The sequence below is a fragment of the Rhinatrema bivittatum genome, chromosome 14 (genome assembly GCF_901001135.1).
Source record: "Rhinatrema bivittatum chromosome 14, aRhiBiv1.1, whole genome shotgun sequence".
NCBI classification, from domain to species: Eukaryota; Metazoa; Chordata; class Amphibia; order Gymnophiona; family Rhinatrematidae; genus Rhinatrema; species Rhinatrema bivittatum.
This window is the reverse complement of record NC_042628.1, coordinates 8,276,443-8,292,290: the sequence shown is the minus strand read 5'-3', so window position 1 is coordinate 8,292,290 and position 15,848 is coordinate 8,276,443. Positions and strand designations below refer to the sequence as shown.

The following is a 15,848-nucleotide window of genomic DNA, read 5'->3' as shown; positions in this document are numbered from 1 at the left end:
AAAGGTCATTGAGTTTTGCTTCTGGTCTTCCACTCTGGACCTAAATCCATAATGATGCCACTATGCACTAACCTCTTATGTGCTGCTGCATGCATGCAACTTTCTCACCCCAAGGTGGCAGGATACAAATCCTTATCAGACAAGTGACAGAACGCGATGAGCCTTTCATAACCCGAGTACTAAGGCTGCCTGCAATCAGTGGGCTGCAAGCTGAGTCTGGACAAGGAGGTTTTCTGAAGATTCCAGACATGACTAAACAATTGTAGAAAGAAAGGCTTCAACAATCTGATTAAAGTTGTTTCTGCTCGGAAGTGCCCAATGACAGGAAATGGAAAACACGAGAGTAATCTGCATCCAAATTCTCCTGCTGGAACAGAGGAAAGACTGTGGCTGGACACACAGCACACATACAAGGACATTACAAATTAAGTGTATGGAAACAAGGCCTTTTTGATAATTTAAATTTTAATCAGCCGAATACACACATTCTTATGTGAGGAGAATTTTTGACCTGGGTGTATTTTACAGTTAATTGAAGATATCCTTTGAAGGGGGAGAGAGGTTTAAAAACTGACACTACCCTTGGTGTCAAGGAAGCAACATGGATAGACGAGGGATGTAAGAACGAAGCCAGACATGTCAAAGAGTAACCCCTACTCAAGAGACCAGTCTCTCAGAATATGATGCCAATGTCCAACGCCATGTTAGCTTCAGAGAAGTGTCCCGCAGATACCGCCTTCACCAGTAACTCTCCGCTTTACATCGTCTTCACTACTCCTATCAGACAGACACTAGCTTTTTACATCTAATCTTAAGCATTATTCCCTCCCTCTCCCCACAGCTAGGGTTTCTTAATCCTAAAACAATGAACGCATTCATCCTCTCAAACGGGTGCAGAAAGAATTGGCTTTCAGTCTTTATGCTCCACGGATGACCAGAGCTGCTGTCAGACAGCGGAAATCTGTGCCCAGAGGAACACGTGGTCACAGCATCCCCTAGAGGCTTAACAGCAATGCTGCAGGACACTCCCAAGTGGTGCCTGGGTAGTGTGCAAGACGGCAGAGTTCCTGTGAGGCATCGGGCACAGCTCCTTGGTAGATCTTGCTCCCATGTCTGCTATTTATTAAGGGACAGAGATTGCATTCCTTTGGCTGGCACAGTTGCTGCATCTTTCACTAAGAAGGAAAAGAAAACATTTTATTTGGCTTTCAAAATGCAAAACCAAGTCACAAGGCTGTTAGATAAATAGCATCTGCATTCACAATCTGTTTCACTAAGGGATACTGGTCACTGCTAGGGAATAGCAGCCTCACCAAAACCCCAAGGGGAAAAAAACAGTCTTTCTAAAAGCTGAAAGTGTGCAGGAATTAAATATTCAGTATTAGCAGCCGAGGTGTGGCCTAGTGGTTAAACAATGGACTGAGACCCAGAGAAACCAGGGTTCAAATCCCAGTTCTCCAATGGACAGTTTGTGAACTTGAGACAAGTCACCATCTCCCACTGTCTTAAGTACAAAATTAGACTGAAATCTTTTTGGAACAGAGAATTATTGTACCTGAATTCCTAATAATGCTCAAAGCACCTTGAGCATTTTTTGGGCTAACAACACAAAATTATTATTACTAGGGCCAATTCCTGCTTCTTCAGCCAGTGGATAGGACCGGGGAGGTCTCCCCGGGAAATACTGGCAGTGTACCAGAAGCCACACTGCACCAAGTCAGAGGTTACAGGCAGCAGGGCCCTTGGGGAGGTGGAGAACCACGACCACAGAAAGAAGAGGATGGTCAAGGAAAAACAAAAGAAAGAACGCACACGCGCTTAAAAGCTCTTCAGTCATTCCCAATTTGGAGGGGGATGCATGACACACAGCATCACAAGACCACTCGGAGCTCAGCACCTGGTGTCTCTACCACAATCTGCTTTCTGTATCCTTTTTTTCCTTTGACAAGAAGCCAGCCCGTGCGATACCCCTGTCCTATAGTGTAACAGTGCCATTGGGCATTGGCTTCAAACCAGCAGCCATTACCTCACCTTTCCTTTCCTCCTCTTTCTTCTTGGCTGCCTCTTCCCGCTGCTTCCGTATGATGGCTAGCCGGGCCAGATCTGCCTTCGCCTGTTCTGTTTTGCCAGCTAAATGCATTTTCATGTACCTCTCCTTGGCCTTCTGCTTTTCTATTTCTTCTCTGTTCAAGTGAAACAATGAACTGAATCATTCTGAATGTACAGAGGGCATCATCACAGGGAAAAAGGGGTTACACAAAGCACAGCAATAACGTCCCGAAGCAAGGAGTCAGAGCAACGGGACCAGACGGTTTTCAGGTCAACAATTCTTTGTCTCGCCCGAGCATCTTTGGGCAATTCTTAATAACAGTCCAATAAAAAGGGATCACAGCTTGCAGAGAGGCCTATGGTCTCATGAAAACGTCCAACATCAGCAAAAAGAAGGCAGTCTTCAGCTCTCCTACATCTCAGATTGTGGACTGTTTTGAAGTAAGACGGCCAAGCTGGAGTTCTGATGTGAACATGGACTGCCTTCTCACTGCTGGCACCATGAGATGAAAGAGCATGTTTCACTTTCATTACTGATAGCAAACAGCCTGAATTATCAGAGCTTTTCTCCACAAGCATCTAACGTGAGAAAGCTTTCGATAAATCAGCTCAAAGTTTCACGCTACAGTAAGGTACTAACTGCAGCAAGATGTGCTATCTGCTGGCAAGGTGCAATGTCATGCTCTGTCCCCACCCTGCCTGCTCACCACAGTATGCCAAGAGCCTGGGAATTACACAGGCCTGTCTGGACAGGTTACAAGAAGGCGCTCCCCATCAACATATGCAGTCTGCACTGGAGCTACACACCCCTATGTATCGCTGTTTGTAAAGCGCACACAAAGGGCTTTCTGTAGTACTAAGCATTTTTCCCGTAGTACATGGGTCCTGAAGGCATGTTCAATTAGGTGTCACGCCCCAGAGAGTTATCAGTCACTGGTTCATAGAGGATTTTATTTTCATTCTGCACTAACCTGATGCAAGGGACATAGATCTTGAAAGCTGGCCTCAAAATGTAATACTTTTTCATACTGGATTAATGTACCTACAACTTGTTTGTCGACCCCGCTACCTACCACAGGATTCTAAGAAATGTTCAAAATTCCTTTAGTTCTGTTCTATGAAAGACTAACTGAAAGCAATCTACTTAACAACGCAAGCCAGTCTGAGCACATTAGCAACTGTAAGAGGCCTGCACGGCGCGCAGCTCGTGCTGCTGGGGACTTGCAAGTCAGGATTACACAAAGCTAGCAAGCAACGCAGCACAGCCATCATATTTACACCGCACAACAAATACAGCAGAAAGCACTCACTGGGGAATCCAAAATGATCTTACTGTACTGCTATTCAATGCATAAAAATAGGAAAATTAGTTCTTACCTGTTAATTTTCGTTCCTGCAGTACCAAGGATCAGTCCAGACTGCTGGGTTATGCCTCCCTTCCAGCAGATGCTGAAAAGCACCCATCATATAACCCGGGGTGCCACCTGCGATCCCTCAGTATAATCAATATCAAAGCAGAATGAACGGTTGTTCTTAGAACTTATGGTAATTTAATTTATGTTATTTTATTCATCAACCAATGACTAGATCAAGTCAAAACTAACTGCCTGGAAAAAAGATAACGCATATAAACATTTCAAACCAACAATACAATGTCACGTAGATGCGCAATCTGTGAAATAATCTGCCAAGAGAAAAACAATGCTGTACGGACTCTCCTGCCAATGGGTGGGCGTCTGGACTGATCCTTGGTACTACAGGAACGAAAATTAACAGGTAAGAACTAATTTTCCTTTCCCTGTACGTACGCGGATCAGTCCAGACTGCTGGGATGTACCCAAGCTGCCCTAAAAGGGGTGGGGTGTGGAGAGTCCAGCTCGAAGCACACTGCTGCCAAAAGAATCCACCGTCGGATCCCGAACATCCAATCGGTAATGTCAAGCAAACGTGTGCAAGGATTTCCAGGATTTCCAAGTGGCCGCCCGGGAAATCTCTTGGGGCGAGACACATTGGCTTTCTGCCCATGACGCCGATTGCGAATGAAGAGAATGCGCCTCAATACCCTCTGGTACTGGGCGCCCGTGACTTATATAAGCAGAAGCAATAGTGTCTTTCAACCAGTGGGCAACAGTAGTCTTAGAAGCCTTAGTACCCTTCTTAGGACCGCTCCACAACACAAAAAGATGATCAGATAATCCGAACGAATTAGTAATCTCCAGGTACTGTAAAAGGACTCTACGGACATCCAACCTCCTCAGCTCCTTATTCTCACCAGAGAATGCTGGCAACGCGACTGACTGGTTGACATGAAATGCTGAGACTACCTTCGGAAGGAATGAGGGCACTGTCCGAAGAGAAATCCCCGAATCAGAGATACGCAGAAAAGGCTCCCGACATGACAAGGCCTGAAGTTCCGAAACTCGTCTCGCCGAACAGATAGCTACGAGGAAAATCGTTTTAAGCGTTAAATCCTTCAACGTAGCCCGCTTCAAAGGCTCAAAGGGGGACTCACAAAGGCTACGGAGGACCAAATTTAAACTCCAGGAGGGACAGATCGCGCGCACTGGAGGCTTCAAATGCTTGGCCCCTTTCAAGAACCATGCCACATCCAGGTGAGCAGCGATGGAAGCACCATTAACCTTACCACGAAGGCAGCCCAATGCTGTTACCTGCACTTGGAGGGAACTGTACGCCAAACCTTTCCGTAAACCGTCCTGCAAAAAAGCCAGAATGTGAGCAATATTGGCTTGCCGCGGGGTCAAACACAACCCACGGCACCAAGAATCAAACACCTTCCATACCCGAATGTAGGTAATGGATGTAGAAGTTTTTCTTGCCCATAGGAGCGTGGTAATAACCACTTCAGAGTATCCCTTCTTTCTTAATTGTCTCCTCTCATAAGCCAAGCCGCTAGACAGAAGCGGTCTGCCTGATCGAAAAATACTGGACCCTGCTGGAGCAGGTTCGGCAGGTGACTGAGACGCAACGGCCCGTCCACCGCTAGATTGACTAGATCCGCAAACCACGGTCGTCGCGGCCACTCCAGGGCCACCAGAATCACCGGTCCGAGATGAGATTCTATGCGTCATAATATCTTTCCTACCAACGGCCAAGGAGGAAACACAAAGGAGAATGTGGGACGGCCAGGGGAGTACCAGGGCATCCACCCCCTCTGATCCGTGCTCTGTTCTGCGACTGAAGAAACAGGCTGCCTTGGCATTCAGTCGCGTTGCCATTAAGTCTAGGCGGGGGGTCCCCCACGGCTCAAAATTAGTCGCATCGCATCTTCGGATAGCTCCCATTCTCCGGGACTGAGGAAGTCCACCTGAATGTTGTCGACCCCGGCTATGTGAGATACAGCAATGCGGGCCAGATTGCGTTCTGCTTCTTCGGCCAAGGGGGGGGGTTTGTACCCCCTTGACGGTTTATGTAGGCCACGGTGGTCGCATTGTCGGACAGAATCCGTACTGCCCGGTGTCGGACCAAGGGTAGAAATTGCTGCAGCGCCAGACGAACTGCTCTGGTCTCTAAGCGATTGATGGACCACTTGGTCTGTGACTGTGTCCAAAGACCTTGCGCTGCCCGTGACTGACAAACAGCCCCCCAACCGGAGAGGCTGGCATCAGTTGTCAATTATCCATTGAGGATTCTCCAGGTCCACCTCTTGAAGTAAGTGATCCGGAATTAGCCACCAAGCCAGACTGGATCTGGCCGGTTCTAGCAGAGGCAATGGAAGGTGGAACTCTTCCGACTTGGGATCCCAACGAGAAAGTAGTGCCCTCTGCAAAGGTTTCATATGCGCAAAAGCCCAAGGAACTAATTCCAGGGTAGATGCCATAAAACCAAGAACCTGCAAATAGTCCCACACCACGGGTGAGGGCAGAGACAACAGGCACTGTACCTGAGACATCAACAGGTCCATCCGCATCAGAGGAAGTGAAACTTTGCCGATAGTGGTATCGAAGCGGGCTCCTAAAAACTCCAACACCTGGGAGGGAACCAACTGGCTCTTGGCACAATTGACCACCCAGCCTAGGGACCGTAGTCTGCGCAATACCGAACGAACCGCTTCCCTGCAAAGGATCTCTGACTTTGCTCGTATAAGCCAATCGTCCAGGTAGGGATGTACCAAGATCCCTTCCCGTCGAAGGCTCGCTGCTACTACCACCATTACCTTGGTGAACACACGGGGAGCTGTCGCTAGCCCGAAAGGTAGGGCGCAAAACTGGTAATGTTGTCCCATGATCATGAACCTCAGAAACCTCTGATGGTGTGGTTGGATTCCTATGTAGAGGTAGGCCTCCGTCAAATCCAAAGAAGCCAAAAATTCGCCTTTGTGGACTGCTGCAATGACCGATCTCAATGTCTCCATGCGAAACCGTGGTACTCGCAACGCCCTGTTGACCTGCTTGAGGTCCAATATCGGCCGGAAGGAGCCCTCCTTTTTGGGTACTATGAAATAGATGGAGTAGCGACCGGTCTGGCGTTCGGCTCCAGGAACCGAAACAATGGCCCCGAGAGCCTTCAACCGGGACAATGTTTGGAGGACAACTTGTTGCTTCTGCGGGGGCCCGCAAGGCGACTGCAGGAAGAGATCCTGCAGGGGTCGAGCAAAATCCAAAGTGTAACTGTGATTTATAATATCTAGAACCCACTGGTCTGAGGTAATCTTGACCCATTCCTCTCGAAACAGCGAAAGTCGACCCCCGATCCTTGGACCCGAGGAATGGGCCGGTGCCCCTTCATTGAGGAGATTTATTGTTGTGGGCAAAGGCATGGGTGGCTGAAGTACGCTGAGGCCATCTGCCACGAAAGGAATATGCCCATGATTGTGCTCGGGTAGTCGACTGTCTAGGATTATAGGAAGAGGAACCCCTACCAGACCGGAAACAGCGTTGTCCACAAAAATGGCCCCTGTAGGCACCGGGTGAGCGGCCCGTCCTGGGTTTGTCCCCCGAGAGCTTGTAAACCTTGTTGTCTCTCAAGGCCTTTATAAGTTGTTTGAGTTCATCTCCAAATAACAATTTCCCCCTAAAAGGAAAGTTGAGTCAGCATGCAAGCCGCACGGTCGTTGAGGACTGAGGTCCGGCAGGGAAAGAGGAGGAAGATTCTCTCCCTCCTCCGATGAATATGCGTCTCTGTCAGCTGAAGGCAAGATGGCCGCCACTCCCGCGCTGATCGGGAGCGAGGCAGGCCTCTGCCTCACAGCTGACTGCCGACCACGCGAGCCTGGCAAGACCGCACCCCCCCCCCCGTGCCAAATTTGACCGCCGCAAAGGCCCCTCGCCCCCGGGAATACACCGGAAGCAGGGGCCCCCGGCTCTCCACAAGCGGTACACACACTGCCACGCGGCATCGGGAAACGAGTGCAGGAGCCGGGTGAAATCTCCACCCCCTCCGGGCCCGGAAGACTCTGGGCAGGCAACGGCTGACAAAGGGATCGGTCACAGGTAAAAATAAACTCTTTGGAGCTTGATTTATTTATTTATTTATTTTAATAAATCGGCCTTCAGTGGGCAGCCAGGCAATAAACAAAGGAATTAAGACATCTCTGATCTGTCCAAGGAGGGGGAGAGTGACCGGCCCACCGGTAAGTTTTCCCCCTCAGCTCACCGGGTCAGTAAAGTAATTCTCCGGGAAAATAGCTGCAGGGCAATGCCCTGCCTTGCCTGCCAGAAGATAGCTGCTGCTTCACTGTCAATTTGAAAATTTCTTTTTTTTTTTTGTATATGAAGAAAAGTTTGATTTAGTCAAAAGTTGCTTGAAAGCGAGAAATCAAACCTGACGGGAACAAATCCCGGGAATTTTAGACAGAACCAGGACCGCAGGTTATGTCTCTCAATCTGCTGGAGTCAGAGAAATACTGAGGGACCGCAGGTGGCACATCAGGGTATATTGGAGGTGCCTTTTCAGTTTTTCTCTGACTCCCCCTGCTGGAGGGGAGGCACAACCCAGCAGTCTGGACTGATCCTGGTACGTACAGGGAACTCAAGTTATAATACAACTCGGGCAATGGGGGGAAAAAAATCCATTTAAACTACAGGCGTCAGCAAAGAGAGGAAAGTGCTTTTTCCCCTCCATTTTCTCTGTCTAATGCGGGGTACGGTCTCTCTAGCAAGTTCACATTCCATTTGGGGCAATCAGTGGGTGAAATGAGGGGTTCAATCAATGACTCTGGGCTCCACCCAGACAAATCCAAGGATGCTGAAGGATCCCCAGCTCAAACTGGTTTCACAGTTTAGGGTTCACCCGTGCCACCCCCTCTCCTCCTCCTTTCAGGTGACCCAAGACGTGCAGAATAAAGAGCAGGGAGTGGCGACAGGACAGGTTCATCCTCCACACAACAAATCATTCAACGGGCTCCTGGTTTCTCTCGATACCGACATCCACTCAGTACTGGCTTCCACTCCTGAAAGCAAGGTCCGAGGAAAGGCTGCAATAAACAATTTACATTAATGGTACCTGATGCTGAACCAACACCTACCTGTGATATAATCACGTGGAAAGTGATCTAAGCTCAACTCACTGAGCCTTGAACCTTTTACCATTGGACCTACAGGCAATAGTGGCATCCATTCATATCTGCAGAACTTCAAGGCCTGGTCAGCAATGCAGGCCTTTGGCTAGTGAGAATTTAAAAAGCACAATGCCGTTTGGCCGACTTGTTTTTAAGTTAATGAATCTGAAAAAAGCCCACGAACATTAGAAATAAAAGCAGAACTGTTACCTCTCTCTCCTAGACAGCTCCTTTGGCCCATCCAGATCCAGCTGAGTTACTTTTTTGGCTGCCTGAGCTGCTCGATTGGGATTCTCTATGTCTATCAACCCTTCCACACCTTTGTGCTTTTGCTGGGATTCAGAAAGGAGAAAAACAATACATAAAGCTGTACCTCTGAAGGACCGACGAGACAAGGCCTGTGTCAATGCTAAGATCCCACTCGTTCAGCACAGGCCTTCCATCTCAGAGCTGGTAAAACCTGCACACCCATCCCCTGAGAGACGTTTTCTCCAAGGTAACCAACAGCAAATAAAGACAGTACATGGGATTTCCAACCTGCTCCAGCTTTTTGCTTTAGTGCACAGAATGACGACTAAAATACTTGATAACTTCCTCTTAGAAAGGAAAAGGAAGTTATGTGTGTTTAATTTAAGGGGTTCATCAAACATCTTACTGTTAAAGCAACACTGCCTCCTACTGATGGGACCATTTAAGCTGAAATGACATCCACAGGTTGTGGAACATGACAGTCAGGGAGACAGAGCCCCACCAGCTGTCTCCTCATTTCACATTTAATCAAATTTCCATTTTTATCATCTGTTCTCCCAAAACAAGAAGCTTTTGGAGTTCTCTCTTACTGCCGTTAGGACTGTGAGGGGTAGGCAGTGCCGCTGCAAGCTGGGACCTGCTATTTTCGGTGTCATCTAACCAAAGTCGAATGTTACCAACACTTTTGTAAGAGGGATGCTTTTTGTGTTTGAAACACAGAATCTGATGGCAGATAAGGACCATAAGGCCCAATGCTATTCCTGCTGCAGTCACCGCACAACTTAGAAATTTGGCTTTCCCCTTACTTGTTCTCCCTAATCTTATATCACTGACCCCTATTAAAGGAGGGACAGAAGATAAACCACACTTGAGTGAGTAGAGCACTACTTCAAAAGAAAAGCAGATTCTTTAATTCACTTGATTCAATGGGTTTTTTTTCCCAAAATCACTGAAGACCAGCAGGAATAATTAAAGTACTAAGTTTGCTTCCAACAACCCAGAAATGTAATCAGCTCTAGCACAGTAAGTTACTGTTCAAAGTTGGTCACAATAAAACATTTGTACAGAATCTGAGTCCTTGAAATGTAACCTTCTGGGCTGGCAGCACAGCAGCCACGGGCCCGCCCTCCTGTCTTCTGAATAGGTTCACATTTTCCTTTTTTCAGAATCCTTCATTTCTTACAACAATCATTAATAGAGAGGAAAACACATTCACTGGGTATTCATTCAAAGTATCCTTACAGCCTTGCACCGAAGGAGCAAGAAGCACCTCTCCGGGTAAAAACGAACCATTTATAGACCGATGGTGCTAAAACTGATCTCCCCCTGCTGCTTGGATTTACAGATATTACGAGTGTTAAACAGGCACTGCCCTCACACTTACATTGCACGTTCCTGCTCCTCCTTCTGACTGTGACAGAAGGGGATACTTGGAACACTGCACACAGATGTGGCTCTTGGCAAACCCGGGGCATGGGGAGCACCGTGAAATGTCACAGTGCGCTTGTGCGCCAAGAAAAAGGAGAAGTCAAGAACTGCATCAAGGTGGCTGCTCACTATTTGGCAAAATATTCCTCACAAAGAGGGTGGTAGATGCCTGGAATGCCCTTCCGGAGGAAGAGGTGAAGAGAAAGCAGTCAATGAATTCAAAGGGGCATGGGATAAGCACTGCGGATCCCTAAAGGCTAGAGTTAGAAATGAAGAAAAGGGTGCATAGGGGTAACCTTATGCCTGTTATTGCTGTAAATTGCCTAGACCCTTTGTGCATTAGGCGATTCATAAATCCAATAAAACGTAAGTGTAAATGCACAGAACAGCAGTTACTGCCCTTAACAGAAACATGGGGGTAACCTGCATAGAGCAGCAGTTACTGCCCTTAACAGAAACATGGGAGTAACCAGCACTGAGAGGCAGTTACTACCCTTAACAGAAACATGGGGGTAACCTGCACGGAGCGGCAGTTACTGCCCTTAACAGAAATATGGGGGTATCCTGCACGGAGCAGCAGTTACTACCCTTAACAGAAACATGGGGGTAACCTGCATGGAGTGGCAGTTACTACCCTTAACTGAAACATGGGGGTAACTTGCACAGAGCAGCAGTTACTACCCTTAACAGAAACATGGGGGTAAACCTGCACAGAGCGGCAGTTACTACCCTTAACAGAAACATGGGGGTAACCTGCACGGAGCGGCAGTTACTACCCTTAACAGAAACATGGGGATAACCTGCACGGAGCGGCAGTTACTACCCTTAACAGAAACATGGGGGTAACCTGCACGGAGTGGCAGTTACTACCCTTAACAGAAACATGGGGGTGAACCTGCACAGAGCGGCAGTTACTACCCTTAACAGAAACATGGGGGTAACCTGCACGGAGCGGCAGTTACTATCCTTAACAGAAACATGGGGGTAACCTGCACGGAGCGGCAGTTACTACCCTTAACAGAAACATGGGGGTAACCTACACGGAGCAGCAGTTACCACCCTTAACAGAAACATGGGGGTATCCTGCATGGAGTGGCAGTTACTGCCCTTAACAGAAACATGGGGGTAACCTGCACGGAGTGGCAGTTACTACTATAAGAAGCTTGGTGGGCAGACTGGATGGACCATTTGGTCCTTTTCTACCATCATTACTATGTAAAAAATAAAACCCCTCCACGACAAAAGATAGATGATTATTTATAAATACGACAGTAAATGACTGAGATAAGTGTCCCTATTCTCAACCTAGAGAAATTCAAGCTACTTAATGAAAAACGGAAGTTATAATCTTTTTGTGGGCCGAGAGATTGCCAGATATTTAATAAGCTGCTTAGTTATAGATGGAGGACTAACCCGATAATCTTCGTCTTCATCGCTCTCGTCAGAGTCCTTTTTCTCCTTTGCTGGACACCCCACTGCCCCCTCACCACCACCTTCACTCATTTCCTCTTCTTGCTGTGAAAGGCAAATGTTAAAACAGTTACCACCAATTAGAGGGACGGACCCCCTCCAAATATCTGCAACAAGATCTTCCTGGCAGAAATAAAGTCCTCCCTGACAAGAGAGAGGTTATTAAACAGGATCCAATGGAAGAAGTGTTAAAAGCACCTCCGTTACCAGAGCAGGGCCCCCAGGCCTCCCACAACAACGTACGTATTCCACTGTGCAAGATTCATCTGAAAATGATTAGTTCCCAGGAGTGCAGACGAGGTCTTTACTTTTATTTTAAACACATTAACATTAAAATATCTGACAAAAATACAAACATAATACAAACAAATAATCTAGGGTTTCCTATCAGACACACTGTATTAGTTCATTCCTGTTTTATAAGCATTCGACAATTGTTAGTTTGCGTAATCTGCCCTGGGCCTACCTTTTGGAAAAGAGGGAATATCAAATGCTTATAAATAAAAAAAAAAATTAATAAATCAATTTGTGGACCAGGGTGAATGCTGAAGCGCCATCCTCTGCACAATGAGCACCTGAAGGAACATAACATACAGAACCTTGCACACAGGCACCATCCCTAGTTTTAGAACTTCTCCAGGGACTATTAATACAGGTAAGACTCCATCAGAGAACGTCTGAATGAAACAGCACGGGTAGGTTCAGATCTTTAAAGAGACTCTTAGTTTTAAAACATATACATACATATGGACTAAATAACCCCTTATTACAAAAACAATATATATTTTATTTATTTATTTGATGCTTTTTTATACTGGCATTCATGACCGAGTCATATCATGTCGATTTACAGAAAACTGGGGAACGATAACTTAAATACGTTAACATAGTAAAGAAGTAAAATGTTACAATAAAACGGGGGGTGCGCAAACTGGGGTAAGAAGAAAAACATCCTCTATTCGACTAATAATCACGAAAGATGGTTTTATGATTGTTTACTCCACGCTTTCTAGAGACTAAACTAAGTGCGGCTGGCACAGCGCCACCTCATAATCCTGGAACAGCTGTGCTGGGTTATCTGAAACACTAGAAGGTCCTCGTGAGACAGCAACCAGCGGCAGGAGAGAAGGCACTCAAAGCCCAGCGTGCCACAGCCAGGTCACTTATGTCTTTCTGCTCATTTCCTCCTAAACTGAAAGACTGATGACAAAAGAAAGCCACAAGCGGCGCTGAAGACTAACGAGTACTTGCCTGTGCCTTTTCTTTTTCTGCTTTAAGTTGGGCATCGATCTCTTCAGGGCTCGTGTACTGCCTGGCACGGCCCTTGTGGCCTCCTTTTTTACCTGGTAAGGAGAAAATTGGTTCATTAGCTGATGCCACAACATTTAAACTGCAAACTTTCCCGCTTGACTTCAATAACTGAAATAAGCAAGAGGTAGATTTGCATGTACTGCCTCCATTATATGCAAATCTATCTCATGCATATTCATTGTAGATGTCCTGAAAACCAGGCCAGTTTGTGGCTCTTGAGGATCCCTTGTTTTAGAACATCAAAAGCTCAAGGCTGAAATTAAGAAAAACCAAAACAAAGAGTGGAGAGTTATAAATTAAGTGAAACAAACTGGTAATATCAGTTATCTGGCTGATATAGTGTATCAAAATAGGTAAAAAAAAATAGAAAGATGTTGTTTCTCTTTAAACAAGAGATACAAATTTACATTGTTCCAAGTAACAGATTTCAATGTTGCAGCTTCTTTGCAAATCAATGTAGACAAGGGAAGAAACTCTGTGAAGGATGCATTGGTATCAGAGCTCACTCAATAAACATCAGCCCTAATTCAGACATGTCAACATCGTAACATACTATTAAAAATAATAAGGAGAATCAGGAGGCACCATATAACAGTAACACCTAGTTATGAGAGAAAAGACTACAATCTACTGTATAAAAATCTGAATTGTAATGAGATTATGTGTCAAGAAATTAGAAGGTAAGAGCCACAGGACATTAGAAAAAAGTTACATTAATACCATTAGCAGGGCTAGGAAAAAGTCCTGAGTGCTAGGTCACCTAAAATTTGGCATCAGCCATCAGCCAGGGCTGTCAGGACAGGCCACAGCCAGAAATAGGAGCAGCACCCCATCAGGGTAGGAGGACGGTTTGGATCCAAGAGGAATAGTGGCAGCATGCCAAGGCTAAAGAGAGAAGCAATGGCTGCCAGGGGAGGGGGAAAAAAGGCTGGGTGAACAACAGTGACAGCCGCCAGGGTTGGTTAGAGCAGTAGCAGCTGCCATCAGAGCCAAGAGCAACCGTGGGCTCCCAAAGAAGGGAGAAAATGAGAAGGAAATTGAGAGAGGAAGGGGGTGAGTGTTTAAGTTCTCACACAAAGTGTGAGAAAAGTAAAATCCTAAAGTTCTTATTTTATATACTCCATTTTACTGATTCCCTGCAGATCTTCACTTTTCTACAGCTGATGACATATATTTGAATTGGAGTCTTGGGATGCAATGTTGTTTCTAGTATCAGTAGTAGTGGAGCTCATCAGAATGGACCAATCCTGTTACTTCGGTCTACATAACCTGCTGCTGCATAGGAGGAAGAGGAAACTAAAAATGTTTACAAAAAATAATCCAGTCATTGTAAATGCTTTGAATTATTAATTCAAAGCAATTACATTTCTGTGGAAATTAAGGCAATACTTCCTACTTGTTAAATCAAAATAAGCTTAATTTACAAAAACCAAACTACAACATATTTTTCCCACTTTCGAACATGTAACATAGTAATGTAACATAGTAATTTTCCAATGTAAAAACTTGTTTACGTCTTTTTTTGCTCAATGTAAAACTTCGTTGTTTAATCCTGTTCTATGTAAACCGCTAAATGTAGCGATTGTTACTGTTCTATGTAAACCGGGGTGATATGTATATTATACAGGAACCTCCGGTATATAAATTATTTAAATAAATAAAATAAATAAATAATGATGGCAGATAAAGACCAAATGGTCTATCTAGTCTGCCCAGCAAATGTCAATTCTGCATTTTGCTGGAGCTCACAGCATATACCGATGAGTATCTTGTAAAATTTCTGCAAATCCTAAGCACAGTTCTGAAAACTATCATTCTGCATTACTTCAGTAATATAATAATATAATATAAGCAAGCCAAGTTCTCTTAACATTTATGTGCTCACACCGAAAAGCTAAGAGCAAACTTTACATACTGTCATCTTGCAGAAGCAACAGTGACTCCTGTTTACCATGTGATCAATAAGACAGCTGAAGTAACTAGGAAAGGGATAAATCACAACAAACTTCCTACTTTCAATCCAGTGGCACTACTACTGTTCACAAGTTTTAAACTTAATCCCGTACAACTCCTCCTTGTATGTTGCCACCTCCAATATACACGCGTATTTCTTTGGTTACTTTCAATTAAAAAAAAAAAAACCTGATACGCAACAAAAATGGAATAAATCTAGGTAAACGAAATACTGCTATGCTCTTTTGAGCTCTGCGACTAAGAATAAAGAAAGATCTTCCGTATACTATGAAAACTGCAGAGTCGATTTTATTAACACCTCTCCCGACAGGGTGAAAGTGATAAAGTTAACACCCTCTCCACTCCCATTTTCGGCTGCTTCTGCCGGGGAGCGATCGCATAGGAACCCCTGATGGCAGGCTTAGGATGGCTGGGACCATCCAGCTCCATCCACTGGCGCACAATCAATCCCTCCAGATGCTCCTTCAGTGTATCTCACCGGTAGAGCACAGCAGGCCCCAAGCTACTTAACTGCCCCCCCCCGAAAGGAGTTTTAGCGGAAGCCTGCCCCTCTTCCCCCAGCCCATTCATCGGCGGCCTCCCGCTGCGCAGCACGCGTGCTCCCCGGCCCCGCTCACCTCCCTTCGGCATGACGGGAACTGACACTCGCTCCGGACGGGAAACACCGACAGAAACTGCAAGGCCCACACCGCTCACAGGCGCGGCACATGCGCAATGGCCCGGCAGGCGGGGCCAGGATCGTGCCGGCCGGGCTGTCCTCGGCGCCCCCTGACTCCCCTCGGCGCCGTGTTCGCCGCCTCCGTCCATAAGCGACTCGAGTTTGGGCATTAAAAAATAAATCCTCCAACTC

The 15,848-nt window shown here is 46.2% G+C and overlaps 1 protein-coding gene across 1 annotated transcript; it reads right to left on the bottom strand.

Annotated features, from left to right (window-relative positions):
- Positions 1-447: 447 nt before the first annotated feature.
- PDAP1 (PDGFA associated protein 1) lies at positions 448-15,812 on the bottom strand. The gene is made up of 6 exons (XM_029577595.1): positions 15,616-15,812; positions 12,965-13,056; positions 11,657-11,758; positions 8,777-8,898; positions 2,032-2,183; positions 448-1,175 (listed from the first exon to the last, which is right to left on the bottom strand). The coding sequence occupies exons 1-6, from the start codon at positions 15,803-15,805 to the stop codon at positions 1,117-1,119; spliced, it is 717 nt and encodes a 238-aa protein (XP_029433455.1). The 5' UTR covers positions 15,806-15,812; the 3' UTR covers positions 448-1,116.
- Between the last annotated feature and the right edge of the window lie 36 nt (positions 15,813-15,848).